The sequence below is a fragment of the Schistocerca piceifrons genome, chromosome 8 (genome assembly GCF_021461385.2).
Source record: "Schistocerca piceifrons isolate TAMUIC-IGC-003096 chromosome 8, iqSchPice1.1, whole genome shotgun sequence".
NCBI lineage: Eukaryota > Metazoa > Arthropoda > Insecta > Orthoptera > Acrididae > Schistocerca > Schistocerca piceifrons.
The window spans coordinates 323,760,013-323,780,759 of record NC_060145.1 but is presented as its reverse complement, the minus strand read 5'-3'; the positions used below and the strand labels follow the sequence as shown (position 1 = coordinate 323,780,759).

Genomic DNA, 20,747 nt, shown 5'->3' with positions numbered 1-20,747 from the left:
CAACATTGGTCTTTGATTGAGTCTGATTGGTAGGGTTTGTGGCGAAAAAGGGACCAGGAGAAAGAGTGAAGGTCTTTAACAAGTCCTGCATGATTGAATTTGGGAGTGGAGCGAAGCTGAGGCCTTTGGAAAGGATTGATATTTCTGTGGGGCTAAGGCTTCTGAAGGAAAGGTTCATGACAGTGTGCCATATTGTTCCTTCCCATCAACACCAGCTATTTGAAATTGCACAGGTGGGAACTTTCCCTGCAATTTATCCTACATTCCCATAACCCTCCTGGCCTTAACCTCCGTTAGTCATTGTCTTCACCCATCTGGCCCCTTCTCTGTTCTCATGCCAGCACTACACAGCTCTCATTCCAAACATGCACCCAGTCTTTTTACTTCCCTCCTTTTCTGCTGCCGCTCCCCCCCTCCCCCCCTACTTCTCCTCTGCCCTCCGTCTAACATCCCGACTGCACCTAGCTGCCCTAGCCTCTCTCCACCTCATCCCTGTGCACCCCCCTGCAGCACTTCACTGTCCTCCACCCCAACCCTAATACCCTCCCCCTCACCACCCCAGGCTCCTCCTTTCCACCATCCAGTTGCCACTCCATCATGCACTGCTGCTGTTGCTCACAGTGTGGCTTCAGTTGCCAGAGACTGCAGCCGTGTGTTTGTGACTTGTGTCTGTGTGTGTGTGTGTGTGTGTGTGTGTCAGTCACCTATTTTTGACAAAGGTCTTGTTGGCTGAAAGCTTATTCGTGACAGTTCTTTTCGTTGTGCCTATCTGTGACTCAGCCTCTCTGCTATATGGTGAGTAGCAACTTTCCTTTTCATAACACAGATAAAAAATACTGCTGCATGAAGGACACAACAATACATACCATAAAAAAGAAGCTTAACACCATTAAAATAATATAAAATTACCTTCAAGCAATCTTAAAAATAATGAGGCATATGGGAGAAGACAGCCTGGGCAGTGCTGATGTAAAGCTCTTTGGATGCAGAGTATGTATGAGTATAACAAATAATAAGTAAAAATATTAGTATAAGGAACAAGAAAGTGGCAATGGATTCCACATATATGCTTTTCTAATTTTAAATTAACAAAGCAATTATTTAATAAACACAGTAGATTATATGAATTACATATCTAACTAATTGTTATCCTCAACTGATACTTACTTGTTATCAATAACAAAGTTGTCTCTAGCACCAGCAGCAATAAAATATTTCAATAAGCTGTCCTGCCCATCAGGATCAGTTGCAGTTACTTTAGAAACCAGAGTGCCTGGCGTAGCATTTTCCTTAACAACTGCTGCATAGCTGGCAGGTGCATTTTCACCAATATTGTGGTGGCCAATGAAAACTGGTCGCTGATTCCCAGGCACTCCCACTCTCACTGCTACGTGAACATCACTATGCTTTGGGGGATCTCCTGTTGAGGGATTGATAACAGTTGTATTAATATAATTTCAGTTTGCAAATAGAAGTGATAAATAAAAGTTTTTTAGACATACATGCCCTAGAAAGAAGTAGATGGAACTTTATGATTCCTCTGTATCAATGCTATATATCAGGCTGTTCCAACACTGCCGTATGGTACATGAGCACCTGTACCCACTGCTTAGCATGCTCACAGGCAGGGGCTGGTAGTGCAGGCTACCAAACAGATGATCCAATTGCCTGTTCTGCTTGTGTGTAACCTTCTTGCCCAACCCTGGTTGCCTCCATTCGGCCACTGGAGTACGATCATGATTGTCCAGCTGTAAGACTGCCAAGTCGGGTGTTTGCTCACTGCTGCTCACACTTGCCCATACCCCCCCCCCCCCTTCTCCCCCACTGTCCCCCCGCTGCTCCCGTGTGGGCATGTGGCCTGGAACAGCCTATTACACATTAACAGTAATGTCCTACCACCTTCCTCGATACTTCCCATATACCAGACCATCATAAATACTAAGGAATTTTCTTATGCCGCTTTTCTTAATTTTAAGCATGCTGCAATAATAAGTGACAACATGCTTGTTATTAAGTTCAAAATTAATTATATATGTTCTTAAACATGAATCAGTAGCTAAAATGTAATCTCTATCTTATCTGTAAACATCTTCATACAGCATTGACCTCAGCCCAGAATTAGAAAAAGGATGAGTTCAGCACATGGAATGAAAATTCATTAACAACAAAAATTCAGATCACTGAAAACATATTCTAACTATTTACAATACTTATTTATAAAGAACATTTTTCATTTTGGTATCCGGAGTGTATAAGTACAAAGTTATTCAGTTTCCTACTTGAGAGCAAACTATGTACAGTTGACCATGAGAGAAGCAGGAGTCTTTGAGGTTGATTTAGCAATATTCAAAAGTTCATCTTTGCACTTTAATTGTAAAACTGTAGGCAGATTTGACAGGAAATTGCAGTCTTTTAAATTGGAATGGCAGTTCAGTAGAGATCAGTGGTATTCTGGGAATAAATACCATGTGTCCTTTGTACTTTCCAGTGAAAAGTTTGGCTTTGATGATGTTATTCGATAGCTGTTTGATGATAAGCCTTGTTCCATTATATAGTTTTAGTGAGTTGAGATTTTTGAGTAGTATAGTCCGAGATACAATTTTAAGTGAAAGGCAGTGTAATGTCATTGCTTGTACTTGCCAAGAGATGTGGTTTTTCATTTGAATGTGCACTGATCTCATCTGCTGGTGTTGACTTGGGGATAGCTGGAAGTGTTTGTCGAAAATCTCCTGATGGTATGAGTAGAGTTCCTCCCATCACTACAGAGTTTCCTCGCAAACCTTATAATGATCCATCCATAGCTTCGAGTGATTTCTTTCATATACCATTGTGCATTCGTCCAAGGAAATATCCATAAGTGCAGCTGCAATGCTGGATGATGCTACTACAGGTGTGATCTATTGTTTAGTATGTATTTCCACCAGCAATTGATTTATTAGAATCATTTTCCATTGCCACCTAGTGTGTTGTAATTGATCCGTTCCATGATAAAGTTGTAAATTTGCTTTTGCTTGTCACTGAGGAGTAGTTTGTTGTGAGCAATGTATTAGAAGTAGTTAGTTGATGCTGATCTTTTTTCCTTTGTAATTTTGAAGTTAAGTACACTGATAGCATCTTTTTGTGGTGCTTACATCCCACGTTGTACTAAGGCATGATTGTTTGTTCCTAAACATTTACCTTCTAGGCAAATGAGCATTTCATTGAAGATGTCATCACTGAATTTGATGGTCAGTTCAGGATGAGCTTCTCAGATTTAGAACAGTACGTCAACATTCATACTCTCTTTGAAGGAGTCCCACAACTGCTTCGGCTTCAATGGCTTCAATGGGTTACATTTTGTTACAATTATGGGGAATAAGTCTCACAAATGTACAGCCGAGGCTGTGAGTGAGGCTTCTTATAGTGTTAATTCCCAGTGGTTGTCATTTTCCAGTAGTTCTAAACAATGGCATGCTTCTCTGAACATCTTGCACAGGTAATTGCCAACAGCCTTGAGATCTGTGAAACTTCTTGGACCCTGTACTTTGAGTACCAACATCCAGAGACAGAAACATTCAGAATTGTTAGGATGTACGGTGTATACACAGCCCAGTGCACCACTTTTCATGCTTCCTGAATGATCTTCTACTGGAATTCCTGCTTTTGTTGTTAAAAGATTTTTCTTGTTATGTTTGACATGTAACAGGCAGGGATGTTGATTTATAGCAATGTTTTTGCGAATCGATCCATTTGGCGCAGCTGGTAAAAAGCTGTATGTTGTGTTCTGAGGTGGTTTGCTTGCAATTTTTCTGGTGATCATGAAGTGAACTCTCTGCCCATTCTCCAAATGTACTGCTAGATGTTCCACAGATAGTTTGCATTTTTGTATGGGAAAACTGAAAATCCGGCACACTGCTTCGTTAATCTTTATGTTCCTTTCCAATTGGTACATGAGGATCTCGTTGTTTCTGTTTTCTTGTTCACTGTCTTTGGCAATTTGAAGTACAGCCATGTCACTGCTTTTGTTCACATGCTTATGGCCATTGTAAAAGAACTGGTTATAGAGAGATAAATGTATTACCCGATCTTGGATCATATGAAGTGAATGATGCAGCAGAGAAGTCAAAAACCAAAAATCTACTACTACTAAGCTATGTGAAAATGTTTAAATGCCAATGTTTCTAAATACTTAATATAATTATGATGATGATTATAGTCTTCTCAAAAAAGATAGACAGTTAATTGTATTTTATTTATAAAATATGTGTGCCAAAGATTATTTTGCATAAATAGATTGATGTATTATAGTAATTTCTTTGCTACATGTTGTTAGAGAAAAATATTTGTTTTCTGTTTCTTTGTGTGTACCCCCTCCGTCTTTTTTTGAGCAGTTGTTTGTACAAGTTGGAAATGTTTGTGTTTTACTGATTTGTATTGTGAAGTAAATGACTGAAAATATGTGTGTAATTCTGCAGAAGGTCCACCAGATTTCACGTTGTTATTGACATAGTAACCCAATCATCCTCTAGACAATTATAGAAAGATGAACCACGGAAAGGAAGAGAACAACAAAGCATCAACATACAACATCAAAGAGCAACAGAAAAGATGATATTTTTATTATTAACATAAATGGTTATCGAAATTCGACTCTCGCTGTCACTAGCTGCAGAGTGTTACTATCTCAGTGTGGCAGGTGCTGTGAAAATGTGACCAGCTGCCCAAATTACTAACTTACTCCAAACAACACTAAGTTCAACACTGGGCAACAAGAGGGTGGGGATGGTCAGAATATGGTTGCATTGTCCAGGATTTTCTGAAACTGAAATGTAAATTCAACAGAATCCTGGTGTTTCTCTACCAAATTTTCTCGCATTTCAAAATGAGCAGATGTTATGCATTTTTCTAATTATGATGTGTTTGTGTTTGTTATATTATTTTGTTGGGTCATAGTTTAAAGCTTCATTTATTAAGTTTTACTGTGTACTTGTTCTTGTCTGCACTTCTCGTAGGGTGGTATTTTTATGGCTTGCTTGAGTTTGCAATCTTATTCTAAGATTGTATCACAAAAAATTCTGGAAAGTTGTGGAATGATCTGGAATGTTCTGAAAATATACTTCAATGTTCTGGAATATTCTAGATATTTCTAGAGGGTAAAACTTCCAAGCCCTTATATCTTCAAAAGCACACCTTCAGGTAAAAACGGAAATCTTATTCATGGATGAGGGTTGGAGGACTACCACACCATATTACTCCCTTGATCCTATGGGGCTCATTTCTGAGTTTTAGTGGCAGCACATTGTACAATTACTTTTATAACATATACTGATTAAACTACATAATTAAATGTTTCAATACTCAAATTCACTTGGGAAAACTATATAGTAATGCTACAGAATTTCTGGCCATTACATGACTTCAGGATGCAATATTATTAGTACTGCCATAGACATATAGAAGTACATAAAACTATTCTTGTTTTCAAAACAATTTGTTCTATCCTTGGGAAAGGGCGAAGAAAATATTGGTGAAGTCTAAAAACAAAGGACAAATACTTCAGACCCGAGGATGAAGTGCCAAAAGAAGAATTTCCCAAGAAAATTAGACTTAAAATTTTAAGATATTCAACAAGGAACCTAAAAATAGCCCACTTTCATATTTAGATATGCTACATGTGTCACAAAACTCAAATTATATCAAATACAGAAACTACAAAATAGTCTTTTCTTGCATATTTTTTTGTAAACAAAACAGAAAAACAGGGGTGATACCTATTAAACTCTTCCCATAAATCATCTGCACTTATTATTTCTTTTCCTTTAAAGGCAAGTTAAGAGATGTGCAAGTATTCTTATTGGGTTTGTCTGTTACAGTTTATCATTTAAATATGGGAAGGAAAGTTTCAGCAGAATGTAAGTAATTTAGTAATAAGGAGGACAACTCAAGGATTAAGAGAAGCACTTAATCCTGACAGGCACATTAAAAAGATAGAAAAGTTTGCTAGGTTTTGGATGAATCATTTAATAGGCTAGAGTACACATACATTTGCATGTGTTGGTGATGTGGAGGGGTGCAGGGCAGAGGAAGGGGGAACTGTTGGGTAGAGGGCACACTGCAGCAGGATAGCACACCCTATACCTAACAGTTTCCTCTTCCTCTGTCCTGCACTCCCCTCAATTCATTCCTCTATTTCATCACCATTGTGCATTACACAAACTGAGCAGCACCAGGGCCCATGTGTCACATTCCTATCCCTTGCACCTGCCGCCCTTCCTCCCTCTCAGTTACCTATCCTGCACCCCTAAGCCATCAGCCACTGTTCCTGAACCCTCTCTCTCTTCCACTCCCACTTCTTTCTCTACTCACCTCACAACATACAACCTCTCAACCCAATCTGTCAATCTGCAGTCTCAACATTGTGTTTCAGCCAGCACAATGTAGTTCTGTGTGTGTGTGTGTGTGTTCTCTAACAGCTTATGAAAGGATTCATCCAAAAGCTAGGAAAGTTATCATTCTTTCTTGTGTTCCCATCGATGAGTCAGCACTTCTACTATTCAATCTATTCAATGAGTTGCCTCCTTTATTCCTAAATTGTTTGCTATTTAACATTTCACTGTCATCAAACAGAGCTTTAGTTTAGTTATATAAGGCTGTAAAAATAAATTTGCTACAAATCTGGTAATAGAATCGTCACTACTTTCGTGAACTGCCTTGTGTAGCATGCCAAACCAAAGTCAACATGCAAGACCAGTCGGAAGATTAGTCCTTCAAAATACAAGGCCATTACATCTCAACCAGTGGGTCTTGAGCTGAATGCACACACCTAACACATACTTACAGCTTCAAACAAGATCAAAGCTCAATTACTTTTGATGTAATAATTTTTAGCTTTTTATCAATTCATCTGTGGACAATATGCATTACATGAAAGTTGTCATACCACTTTTCATAGTAATACATCACAGGGACATTTCATCCTCCCATTTAAGCATCTAATAAAATTTACAGCTGCCTTGCATAAGACATTTTTACCACAATTCATTTCAAAAGAAAAAAATTCACTTATGAAAACTATAAAATTACATTCAAAGGCAGAGGTAAGTACTGCTTATAGATACATTCTAAAATGGAGAAATTAATTCTAACTTTCAGAACTACTGGCTCCTTCAACAGAGCGAGGAAAGAGGGATAGGTTCAGGAAAGGAGTCCATTTGCTGTGAAGGGGAGGAGACATAAGATGAAAAGGATGGGGTGCAGAAGGAGGAGGGGGGGGGGGGGCGAAGTGTAAGGTATATGGTCAGACAAAGTTGGAGGTCAAAGACAGTATGTTGGTCAGCACTGTGCCAGCTTTAATCCATAGGCTGAAGATGTAATGTCTGGTAGTCATAGTACCAGACAGAAGCCATCAATTGATTCTAAAAAATTCCACTCATATTTATGATGTCACTGTCCATCAGCAACACAGATGTGGTCTCAACTGGATACCAGAGCTTCAGTACCCCTAAATATTGCTGGTGGAACATAATGCCACACCAGCTCACCAGCTCCAGAACCAATTAAATGTCATCCGGAAACACGCATTAATTAGCCTATTGCTTTATGCTTTGAAAGGCCATGTATCAATCAATATTACCAACAAATATGTTTGTAGATCTATAAGATTTTTTGTAGTGTTGCCACCATTAACAAACAAAATTTTTGGTCTGGATGCCTTTGCTGATTTTGGATTCCAAATACGAGATTCAGTTAACATGCCAATATGTACTGATATATAACATATAATCTGTACATGTAATAAATATTATAAAAAGGAAAGTTGCTACTCACCATATAGTGGAGACACTGAGTCACAGATAGGCACACCGAAAAGACTGTCACAATATAAGCTTTCACCCATCAAGGCCTTTGTCGAAAGTAGACCACAGACAGACAGACACACACACACACACACACACACACACACACACACACACACACACACACACACCAGTGGTCAGTGTGGCTTCAGCTATGAGAGGGAGATATGTTTGGTGGTGGTGGTGGTGATGGTGGTTAGTATTTAACGTCCCGTCGACAACGAGGTCATTAGGGACGGAGTGCAAGCTCGGGTTAGGGAAGGATTGGGAAGGAAATCGGCCGTGCCCTTTCAAAGGAACCATCCTGGCATTTGCCTGAAACGATTTAGGGAAATCACGGAAAACCTAAATCAGGATGGCTGGAGACGGGATTGAACCGTCGTCCTCCCGAATGCGAGTCCAGTGTGTAACCACTGCGCCACCTCGCTCGGTGGAGATATGTTTGCATGTGTGGGTGTATGTGTATGTGTATGTTGTCTATTTTTGACAAAGTCCTTGATGGCTGAGAGCTTATATTGCAGCAGTCTTTTTGTTGTGCCTTTCTGCAACTCAGCATCTCAGCTATATGGTGAGTAGCAACTTGCCTTTTCATAGTATTGAATATTGTTACATAATATAAAAATAGACATGTGTGTGTGTGTGTGTGTCTGTGTGTATGTTAAACATGTCACCTCCTAAACCACTGGACCAATAAGAACCAAATGTGGTATACATATCCCTTACTGACAGGCAACAATCACTGTTGGCGTAACAACCATCTACCTATCATAGTTCAAAAGATATGCTGCCATAAACAATTAGATGCATGAAATACTGCTGCATCATGCATGAAGTTTTAATACTTTTATTCTTTACTACTAAGACACTCCTACAATTGGATCACCTTTAGGCAATCTTTCTGACACCTAGCAAAAACAACAGCCATCTATAGAGCTATGGAGAGGCATTGCTATAGAGACGTTTACAACATTATGCATATTTCTTTTGTATGACTGTTTCATAATTTCAAAGATGTTTTGATGAGTACACAGAAGTGAAATTTTTTCAATATTACACAATGAAGACAGTTCACTTTTTATTTCCGTTTCTAACAGAGAATTTCAAAATTAGTAACTGGTCAATGCTGGGTTTCTCAGCTAGTAGTAATATATAACATGATATCATATAATGACTTATGCATTTATTTGAATCTAATCTGGGTTGAGCACAAAACTTTGAAGTGCACATATCATTATCACATAATAATTCCCCCCATTTCTGCCAGGCTATGCCCATGCCTTTTGTTGTGAAGGAAGCAGTTAAATTGGAACTCAGTCACATAGTTTAGAGACACCAGATGTTGTGACAATAGTAACATCTGGCCAGTGTAACACAAGTGAAGAGAAGACTTGGCCAGAGTAGTGACAGACAGGTGGTTGGAAGACTGTAGAAGATACAGAAACTTATGTTTCAAGTAGCAGATCCTGCAGTGGTGGAAAACTGCACACAATAATTTGTAACAGATGTTTAACAGCCTTACAGTTAGTGGGCTCAAATACAATTTAAGTAAGGGTACTTCTTCCTGAGAAAGTATTCAATATCTCATCCATGTACTGAAGAGAAATGGTCTGAAACGCATGTCAACACATGTAGAGGAGATTAATAATATCCCTGTGCTAAATGATTTTAAGAAGCTATAGTTGTTCTTGAGCAAGACAGATTACCATAGAAAATTTATATCAAATGGTCTTATTACCATAATCGCTCTCTAGACCAGGCTCATACATACAGCAGTACCACAGGGTGGCCTGAGCAGACTGTAGACTGTGATACCAGAAGTAGCCAAGAAGTAGTCATGGACTGGAATATTAGCACAAAATTAGTAAAACATAAGTATAAAATCTGCACTGACAGTGAAGTTGGGGACTTCATGATTTGGACTGGCTTCTATTCTATGTCTCTACCTCAATTTCCTGCAAAATACAATGATCTTGAGTCAGGCCCATTTAGTCCTTCACTAATTAACTGACCAGCTGCTTGGAAAACACACTGCCAGAAAAAAATTTGTACACCCTTTAAGAGGCTTCCAATTAGCCCAAGATTTATTGTTGCAACATTGCATGTGGATTACATGAAATGACTACAATGACAGTGCAATAGCATGAATGATTTTGAAGTACCAGGTATCAGATCAAGCTGAAACACCCACATTAGTAAGTAGTGTAGCCTCCTCGGGTGGCAATGCAGGCACTGATTCTGGCATCTAGTCAATCATACAGATAGTGAATACCAACCTGAGATATGTTATGTCATGCCTGCTTGACCTTTTCAGGTAATTCTGTAAGAGTTGTTGGCTGATGAGCCGTACAAGTCACTTCTCATCCCATCAACCCCCACACATGCTCAACTGGAGACAAGTTTGAAGTTTGTGCTGGTCTGGGAAGTTGCTCCACATCTTGCAGAGCATATTGCATTCCATGGGAGGTGTATGGATGAGTATTACCCTGTCGGAACAATACATCACCTTCCTGCTGCAAGAACAACAAAAGAATGGGCCTAAATACATTCGGCATGTACCGAGTGCTAGTTAGCCTCCCCTTGAGAAACGCCAAAGGTGAATGAGATTGTAGTTTATTAGACCCCAGGACTTAAAGCCTGGGGTGGGCGCAATGTGTCTTGGATGAATGCACTTTACCAGACAGCACTCACAAGGTCTGCATTGTGTGTGAAAATGATCATAACTTGTGGGTGGGCAGAATCTGCTTTAATCACTGAAGGCCACAGGGCGCCATTCCATCTTCCAAGGAATCCTCCAATGGCTCCAGTCAAGCCATGCACATAGATGCTGTGGCATGACTGGAAGACAGGCTAGAAGTGTGTGTGCTGATAGTCACACTACTCATAACCAGTTCACAACAGTTAGCATTGACACATCTGGGCTCAAAAGCTGTTCTGTTATAGTAGCTGTATGATCTGTCACTGCTGCCCTTACAATACAATGATCCTGTTGGGCATTTTTGCTGTATGGACAGCCAGAATCTCCTCTATAGGTGTGAAAACGTTGATGTGACCACTGATACTAGCAACATTGCACGACTGATGCAGCACATCTAACTTGTGTGTCAATTCTCTGGAAGGACCATCCGTCACTCATAAGGGCCCAATTTGACCCCTTCAGACTTTCTGTATGGGCTGCAAAAAGCACGAGTGGGTCTGCGGGGCATGATTGCCTGCTAGCTTCACACATTTGCACCACACTGAGCCTTCTGGCTGTGAGCATTTTCTATTAAAAGGTAGGCACAGTTGGCACTATGGTAGCTATGTCATCACACTATCTGTTGGCAGATGACATTGAAATCATTATCAGTACATCTACTGCCTCCCAGATGGCATATGCTGTCACTGGATCAAAATTGACATCATTTTTCCAGGTGTATTAACTTTTTTTTCGGCAGTGTATTTAACATCCCTGACAAAGGTCATGGGAAAACAACGTCAATTAAAATGTCCTATGTCAAGTAACATAGAACTTCATATGTGTATCAAGGAAATCTTACTATTGCTTTAGGCAAAGCATACTAAAGCTCCTTGAACTTTGGTGAATAATGGTGCAAATGAAACAAAAAGTTTCTTAATTTAATGTACCAAATGCACAGGCCAAAGTACAACAAAGATTAAAAAACGAAAATGAAGAACACAACCACTCACTTATAGTTGATTCATGTGTGGCACAAAGACACAAAATATAGCCCAGAACCTTAACTAGCTTTCAAGCTACTGTTTTTTCTAATGTAAATTCTCTCCTCTTCACCCCCCCCCCCCCCCCGCCCATCCCCCCTGTTGCACACACGCAAATGCGAATGTGCGGGCATGACACACACACAAACTTCACTGTTGCTTTGTGTGTGTGTGTGTGTGTGTGTGTGTGTGTGTGTGTGTGTGTGTGTGTTTGTTTGTTTGTTTGTTTGTTTGCTTGTTTGGGGGGGGGGGGGGGGGGAGGGGGAGTGCTTCAGAGACTAAATAACATCTGTTGCTTTCTTCCTGGGATTTCCAATATTGAAGGTGATACATACATTACTAATTCATTTCCCTCACAGTCTTTCAGAGTGTTCAAAGAAACTATGATGTTATTTTGAAGCACATATAGCATCTCTATATTTTTCAGCGTATTTTAAAATGTGAGACACTTTATAATGAACATACATTCACTAAAACCTATGCCACTCTTTCAAAAATAATTATAGAAAGTATGAAGCATGTACATTTACAGAGAAACTGTGTCTTACCAGCATCTGTAGCTCGTACAGTGAATTCATATTGACCAAGCTGAGTGTCTGCAGCCCTAGCTGGAGTGTTTAGTTTCACTTCTCCACTCACTGGTTCTACAAAAAGAACACCTTCTGCATTTGGTGATACCAAACTATAAAAAATTTTTCCTCCGCCTTGAGTAGGACCATCCACATCAGTTGCCTGAAAGCAGACACATATCACAATTATTTCAATAGAAAGTCAACTATTGCGTAAGTGATGATATCCCTTATCATCTAAAATACAGCTCTCCAATTTTCCTGTTAGGTAATACTTATACAAATGTTCACTTGTGGCCGCAAAAGATGATGCTCAGTCATTCCATCTGTTCACCATATTAAATACATACTAGCATTGCAAAAAAGTCTTAAGGCATGTGGAACACATTACGAAATGTAACATTGCAGAAGCACAGTTGCAGTAACTACTGTATGCTTGACTTACTACGTCTCACCAATAAATGCAGTTCTGCTCATACAAGCAAGGACTTAAAAATAATGATAATCCCTTTCCTGTGAGTGAAGGACTGGTAGTGTTGCAGTGTTCCACTATGTGTCTCTGTAACACTTTGTTTGGAATCATTTGATGTACCACCAACTGTGGGGAAATGTCTTGTTGGAGTGTGTGGTTTCATAAACGCTACTTAACATATACAGCAGTATTGGAGCTGATGACATGAGAGACAAATGAGCTGTCACCAGGTTGTTTGCTGCTTGGAAAATCAGCAGCACAAACTTTATGGTTATGGCCCAGAACAGGTCTCAAACAATAAGTGAGCCAGTGAAAGACTGTTTCATCATGTGCGTGTGAGTTCATCATCTTGTGGTCTGTACCCTATCTACTGTGTGTCATCTCTCGCCCCCCCCCCCCCTTCACCAATAGTGGCTCATGATACCCATTGTTATCATTAAAAAATGTATCATTAAGGGTATCATTATCTACATCTCAAAAATAAGTTGACAATATACGTAAAGGAAAACATTACACTGATGAGACAAAACTTTATGACCAGTGCCCACTGTGAGAGTGAATCCTGCTTGGCGGCACTGCAGTTAAGTACATTTGTGGGGTAGAGATGAAGGGGGAATTATTCTAGCAATGATATAGACTGTAAATTGGGAAATCCGCTGACATTAGCTAATTTGACAAAGAACAGGTTGTTATGCCCAGCGTCCGGGAACAAGCACCTCTTAAATAACAAAGTTGGTCAGCTGTTCATGTGCTACTAGGACAGTGAAACCCTGAATAGATGACAAATGTTGGACTTCCACATCTCATCATACAGAATATGGAGCTCAGGCACTTACTCACTCTGTAAAGCTGGACAGGCGGCAGTCTCTAGCAAATCCGATGACAGAATACAATGCTGGTGCAGCTACAAGTACTTCAGAGTACATCATTCAGCACACATTGCTGAACATGGGGCTCCACAGCAGATGAGCCATGTGCATTACAATGCTGACCCAATGACATAATCAGTTCTGATTGCAGTGGATAAAGCATCATCAAGAGTGTCATGGCTCAATGGAAATATGTCACCTAGCTGCACGAATCACATTTCTTGTTACATTACATTGACGTTCACTCCTGAATGTACCATCATCCAGAGAACAGTTACTCAAAACATTCAGCATGCCACAGATACACCCTGTCTGTGACAGTGTTGTGCTTTGGGGACAATCACCTGGCCTTCCAAGAGACCTGTGGTATCACACTCTAAAGACGAAAAAAATACGCACGATGAAGGAATTATTCAAATGGAACAGAAATCGTAGATGTGATGTACGTACAGAAAAACAACTGATTACTATTTAAGAAAAATTGAACGGTTTATTCAAGAGAAAGAGCCTCATAAATTGAGCAAGCCAATAACGCATTGGTCCACTTCCGGGCTTTATGCAAGTTGTTATTTGGCTTGGAATTCATTGATCAAGTTTTTGGATGTTCTCCTGAGGGATTTCCTGCCAAAGTCTGCCCCTCTGGCATGTTGGATAGTCAAAATCCTGATGAGGTTGGAGGATCCTGCCCATAATTCTCCAAACCTTCTCAATTGTGGAGCGATTCTCTTGCTGTGTATGGGTGGGTGTTATCTTACTGAAATGTGAACCCACAATGGCTTGCCATGAAGTGCAACAAAACAGGGCATAAAGTATTGTTGATGTACTGCTGTGCTGTAAACCAAAGGGCTTCTGCTATAAAATGAAATGGCACCCCAGACACACTCCAGGTTGTTGGGAGTATGGTGGGCAATGATCAGGCTGGAATCCCACCACTGTCTGGTGCACCTTTGGACAAGTTCTTGGTGGTCATTGAGGCTCAGTTCAAATTGGGACTCATCACTGACAACAATTCTACTCCTGTCAATGAGATTCCAGGCAGAAGATATGTTTGGAGCCATCGAGGGCAGTGGTGGAGTACCAAACCTTACTGTCACCCACCATACAGCCTGACAGCCATGAGCTATGGTCTGTGATGCCATTTCTTTTCATGATATGTATGACCCCTTTGACTATCATCAGCAGCACCCTTACACCACAGTGGTACATTGATAATAGTCTAAGCCCTGATTTGTTGCCCTTTATGGCAGGCCATCCTGGGTTTAAATTTCAGCAAGATAATGCCTGCCTGCACAGCACAGGAGTTTCTACTGCTTGTCCTCATGTTTAACAAACCCTACCATGGTCATAACAATCACCAGATATCTCCCAACTGAGAACATTTGAGAGAAAATCTTGAGATTCTGATGATCTAACATGCCAATTGGACAGAATTTGGTATGATATCGCTCAGATGGGTATCCAACAACTCTTATCATTCATTGCCAAGCTGAATAACTGCACCAAGGGTACAGGTGGACCAGTGCATTATTGACTTTCTTAACTTGTGATGCTCTTTCTCTTGAACAAATCATCCAGTTTTTCTGAAACTGTAATCATTTGTTCATCTGTATATGTTTCTTAAGTGAACTCATGTTGATATCTTGGCAACCAAATTTGCCTCATTTGAATCCAATGGAACACATATAAGCTACTATCAGGTGCCAACTCCACACTCACAAATATATATGTATATGGGGGGCATTTCTCCAGAGTGTTTACACATTGATAGTACTCACGTGAATGAAAAACTGAGGCTCAAAACTGGTTGCTCCTTCCCTTACAGTTCGGCTATATTCCTGCTGTTCAAAAACTGGAGCATTGTCATTTACATCTTCTACATCTACAAACAAGTTCACAGCAGACACACGGCCTCCCCCATCAACTGCTTCCAGTGTCAGTGAGTATGATTTTTGTTTTTCAAAATCTAAACCTGAAAAAAGATATTAGTATTTGTAGGATCTGTGCAGGAACTGTTTTTCTTCCAAATTTGAATCAATCAATACATTAAATAACTCTGCCTGTGCTTAAAGATAAAATTATAAAGTCAGCAAAACAAAGATCGAATCTAAGCCGCACTCGAATCTAAGCCGCACCTGAAAAATGAGACTCGAAATCAAGGAAAAAAATTTTTCCTGAATCTAAGCCGCACCTGAAATTTGAGACTCGAAATTCAAGAGGGGAGAAAAGTTTTAGGCCGCATCTCCAAATCGAAACAAAGTTGGTCCATTTTAATATGAGATACAATTTAGGTCGAATGAATGACGATACAGCTACAGTAGTTTGGTTCGAGTCGTAAGCTTAGCAGTTAAGCTTTACCAGGTAGCCATTGCTATGTGTCAGGCACTCTGTCCGTATTTATACGGGTACCCTTCCTTGTTCAAGTGCTTCGTCTGGTTGGAATTGATTGCTTATTTTTCTTTGATCTCGTAAGTGTCGTTCTCTTTGTTATAGGTGTTTACGTCACTCTAAGCTGAAAATGCATTACTGTACTGTGTCATGCATTGTTTGTCGCATTCTGATAATGAGTGTTTACGGCCTGTCACCGCTCGCGGCATGGCTTGCTTTTGTGTGTGCTACCACCGCTTACAATGGAAAAAAAAAAGAGAGAGGGAGAGGGAGAGAGAGGGAGGGAGGGAGGGAGAGAGAGAGAGAGAGAGAGAGAGAGAGAGAGGGAGGAATTGTCTCAGCGAAAAAATGGCAAGAGACAGCTATTTGTTGTTACTTACACTGCTGCTTTCTTTGATAATGATCAACAAGAACCAAATAATAGATTGCGTATGATAGAAGATGTTCTGAATGAGAGTTTAGCGAAAATTTTTCTCCGTTTGAAAATCTTTGCAAACGCCTCTTTAATACATTAAATTACATTCTGCACAGAAATTACAGTCATCTTAGATTTTAAAATCTAGTCAATTGCCGTGCTTCATTTCTGACTGTATCACTATTAGGCATAAGAATAATACGAATATAAACATGACACAATACGATTTGTATTTACTTCGTTGGATAATGTATGAAAATGCAGTGGCCGAAACTCAGGCGGACAAAAAAAGCTCGTCTTCCACCTTTTTTTTTAAATTTATTTACTGACGCAGAGGGTTTGGTGCCAGTATTTATCTTTGTGCCTGCAAAGCAAGCCTGTGTAGCGCTACATGTATTCAAAGGCAGAAGTTAGTTGTGGTGGCACCTACCAACATTTTTCAGAACTTCCGCTTACTTTGCACTCGATTCTAAGCCGCAGGCGGTTTTTTGGATTACAAAAACCGGAAAAAAGTGCGGCTTAGATTCGAGTAAATACAGTAAACACTTTATAGTGAATGAGCAAAGAAAGCATTTCTAACTTTGATATTAAGATCATGCTATGGCCCCAGTAAATTATTCTTAGTAGTCTTGAAAACTAAAGTCTCATTATGTATTATGTACATCATATCATATCTTGCATGAACTGAAGAAAAACAAGCAGACTGCATCACAGCTGCAAAAATAATGAAAATGAATTAAGAGTAAACAGGATACATCTAGGACAGGTTATAGTTTCTTCAGAGTGTAGAAATAGGAAATCATGTTACTGATTTGTTTTCAAAAGCTTCTTAATTTGTACTGTTTAGAAGAGACAGTTCTATTACATTCAATAATAATGAAAGTATCAAAGATGGTAGCCACAATATCCTTTGACATCTTCCTGCTTAACTCTTGGCATGTTCCATTTTCTCCAAATCTGTCCTATCTCATTTGGAAATTCCAGAAACCTCAAATAAAGTAACAAAAATTTGTGAATGTTGCAGATTTGTGTCCTTTTCTCTGTCTGATGCCCTCTGACAAGCAGATTTAATGTTGTGTCACTTTGTTTTAATTTAATTTGCAGATTTGTTTCAATCTAGTACATCTTTAGGAGAGAGAAAGATGTTAAACTTTAAAAATTAAGAAAAAATGAAATTAAGTTAATGGAAATTCACAATGCAAGGGACTTCTACTGGAACATTGGACCACACTACAATCCTTCACAAAGTCAAAGCTCTGAATATTCATACAAATTTTAGTGAATTACAGCATGGAGCTGCATTATTTAAGTTATTATTAAAGCTTTCATTTTGAAGTATGGAACATACTACACCACAGATAACAGGTGGTAATTAATTTTTAACTGCTTTAAAGTATGTTTAGTGAGCAGGACAGGCCAGATGCTAATCACTGTAGTGAAAGTTGCGTTGACAATTACGTTGATGGGAATCATGAATTGTGTTAATATTTACAGTGAATTACTGGTACACATTTGCCCAATTTTCATGAACTACACAGTCAGGATTATACTGAAAATTGTAACTTGAACAATACAAGTATTACAAAAAGACTTGCCTTGAGAAGTGTTGGAAAGAAATACACCTCCTCCAACTGGATCTGTGGTAAATGCCTCTGATCCAAAGCCACGAATGGCATACATTATTTTTCCAAACTCTCCACTGTCCTTGTCCACTGCTGTTATATTAGCTATTTTCATTCCAGGCAAAACATCTTCTGGAACTCTTAATCTGTAAGATGATTGTGGAAAGACTGGAGCATTGTCATTGGCATCCACTAGATTCACTGTTACTTGAGAACTTGCTACCTCTTCTTCACTCTGCATGAAAAGATACATATAGTGAAACATAAAATCGTAAAGAACAGAGAAAATTTATTGATGCTAAATATGAAATTAAATTTTACTAGTGTTCAACAATGGAAAATCCACAAATTTTTGTTACTTTATTTGGACTGTAACAATATTACGAAAAGAATAGTTGCTACTCACCACATAATGGAGATGCTGAATCGCAGATAGGCGCAACAAGAAACTGTTAGAAAATGAGCTTTTGGCCTAGAAGGCCTTCATCAGGGATAGAACATACACACTCATGCAACTGTAACTCACACACATATGACTGCAGTCTCTGGCTGCTGAGGCCACAGCAGCCAGAGACTGTCATCACGTGTGTGTGTGTGTGTGTGTGTGTGTGTGTGTGTGCGTGTGTGTGTGTGTGTGTGTGTGTGTGTGTGTGTGTGTGTGTGTGCGTTTTCTATCTTCTACGAAGGCCTTGTTGGCTGAAAGCTCATTTTCTGACAGTCTTTTCCAGTCTCCCCCCCCCCCCCCCCCTCTCTCCCCCCATCTGCAACTCAACCATCTCCAATATATGGTGTGTGTCAACCATCCTTTCCATTTTACAAATGTTCCACATATTCACATGAAGTGACCTACTGATTCAAAATAGAACATAGTGCTTCGAAGATAGGAAATGAGTCCTAATATAAAATCTGTGTTCATGAACAGTATCAGAGCATTTTATGCAAAAATTATGGTTTGATATGCACTATCATAAGTTACTGCTTTTGGAGTAGTGCCTTTTTGGTATCCTCCACATTGTCACACTTTTGCTAATATTAATACATTTTTTTACTTATTCCATATCAGCAAATATCAATTAATTCTGTAAGTTCATGATTATGTGACCACTGGGTTCCATTAAATCTGATAGCTTCATAACATAATAAAATTAGAATTGTGAACTGTTTTTAACACTGAGTTTATGAAACTCAATGCTTTCACATTTAAAACTTAAGCATACCGTATTCTTAATGAGAATGTTTACACACTTTGTCAATTCAGAGTTTATGTCACATTTCTTTACTTCATAAAGACTTACTCCATTTCTGTTGACAGAGGCCACAACGTCAAACACAAGTGTTCTCTTGCTCTCATCATCCACATCATAGTCAAGCTCTTTTGGGTCTGCAACCCTCACAACTACAGGAGTCCTGCCCTGTGCAGTTACTGGATGGACAGTAAACACACCAGGAGGTGCATTCTGTATTCCCCTTAAGCTCAATGTGTAGCGTGCATTTTCCCCAGTGTCAGAATCAACTACCACCTGAAATGAAGAATAAGGAACCCTTATATATATAATAATTGGATATTATATATAAAAACAAAGATGAGGTGACTTACCGAACAAAAGCGCTGGCAGGTCGATAGATACACAAACAAACAAAACATACACACAAAATTCAAGCTTTCGCAACAAACTGTTGCCTCATCAGGAAAGAGGGAAGGAGAGGGGAAGACGAAAGGAAGTGGGTTTTAAGGGAGAGGGTAAATATGTCTGCTTGTGTCTGTATGTGTGGATGGATATGTGCGTGTGTGCTAGTGTATACCTGTCCTTTTTTCCCCCTAAGGTAAGTCTTTCCGCTCCCGGGATTGGAATGACTCCTTACCCTCTCCCTTAAAACCCACTTCCTTTCGTCTTCCCCTCTCCTTCCCTCTTTCCTGATGAGGCAACAGTTTGTTGTGAAAGCTTGAATTTTGTGTGTATGTTTGTGTTTGTTTGTGTATCTATCGACCTGTCAGCGCTTTTGTTCGGTAAGTCACCTCATCTTTGTTTTTATATATAATTTTTCCCACGTGGAATGTTTCCTTCCATTATATTAATAATTAATAATTGGATATTACATAATAAGTCCAAAATGTGATCTGGAAAAAAGTCTTTAATATTTTTTAAAGGCAGAAGTTGGAAAAGTAATGATTATCTACAAGGGATGTCTGTAAAGTAATGAGACTGGGTCTAGGAAAAAGAATTTACAGATCTGATCAGTACATATTGCTAAAATTCTTCAAAATAGTCTCCTTGAGTGTCAGTACACAGCTGCCAATGCAATTCCCCCACTGAAAAGGCTCCTGGGAAGCAACTGACATAACCTCTTACAGAGACATCATGACAGTCTGTTGGATGGCCAGAACATCGTCAAAATGATGACATTTCGGACTTCTCTTGAACTCTGGGAACAGGAAAAAGTGTTGTGGTCTAAATACTGAGGTTATAAAGTGGCTGCAGCAGTGTAACAACCCTTGACTGGTCTGGGTAGGTAGTCACAAGGAAGGCGGTGTGGGCTGGAGTGTTGTTGTGGTGGAGCTTCCAGCTGTCAGCAATCTTTGGTCATTTCCGTCTGACAGCTCTCAGGATAAGAGCTTCTTTGTGGAAAACAGCATTGACTGTTCATCCCAGAGGTACAAAAAAATAAAAAAAAAAAACTCTCACTTTCTTGGGGTGCAAGGAGTCTGAGTTTCACTGATTGGTTTTGAGGTCATACTGGGACACCTGTGATTTGTCACCTGTTGTTATGTCATCTAAAAAGTCTGATTCACTTTTCTGACTTCTGCAACATCCCACAGGAAATGTTAACTCACTGTTGCTTTTGTTCATCACTCAACACTTAT

The 20,747-nt window shown here is 39.5% G+C and overlaps 1 protein-coding gene across 1 annotated transcript in view; it reads right to left on the bottom strand.

Moving 5' to 3' along the window:
• The window catches only part of LOC124711590 (cadherin-23), a 407,580-nt gene that overhangs the window by 108,841 nt on the left and 277,992 nt on the right, over window positions 1-20,747 (bottom strand). Inside the window, exons 8-12 of the mRNA XM_047241742.1 lie at window positions 19,180-19,404; window positions 17,858-18,119; window positions 15,238-15,431; window positions 12,101-12,284; window positions 1,168-1,420 (exon numbers count right to left, since the gene is read on the bottom strand). Coding sequence (XP_047097698.1) covers window positions 1,168-1,420; window positions 12,101-12,284; window positions 15,238-15,431; window positions 17,858-18,119; window positions 19,180-19,404 — 1,118 coding nt within the window. The remainder of the gene's footprint in view (window positions 1-1,167; window positions 1,421-12,100; window positions 12,285-15,237; window positions 15,432-17,857; window positions 18,120-19,179; window positions 19,405-20,747) is intronic.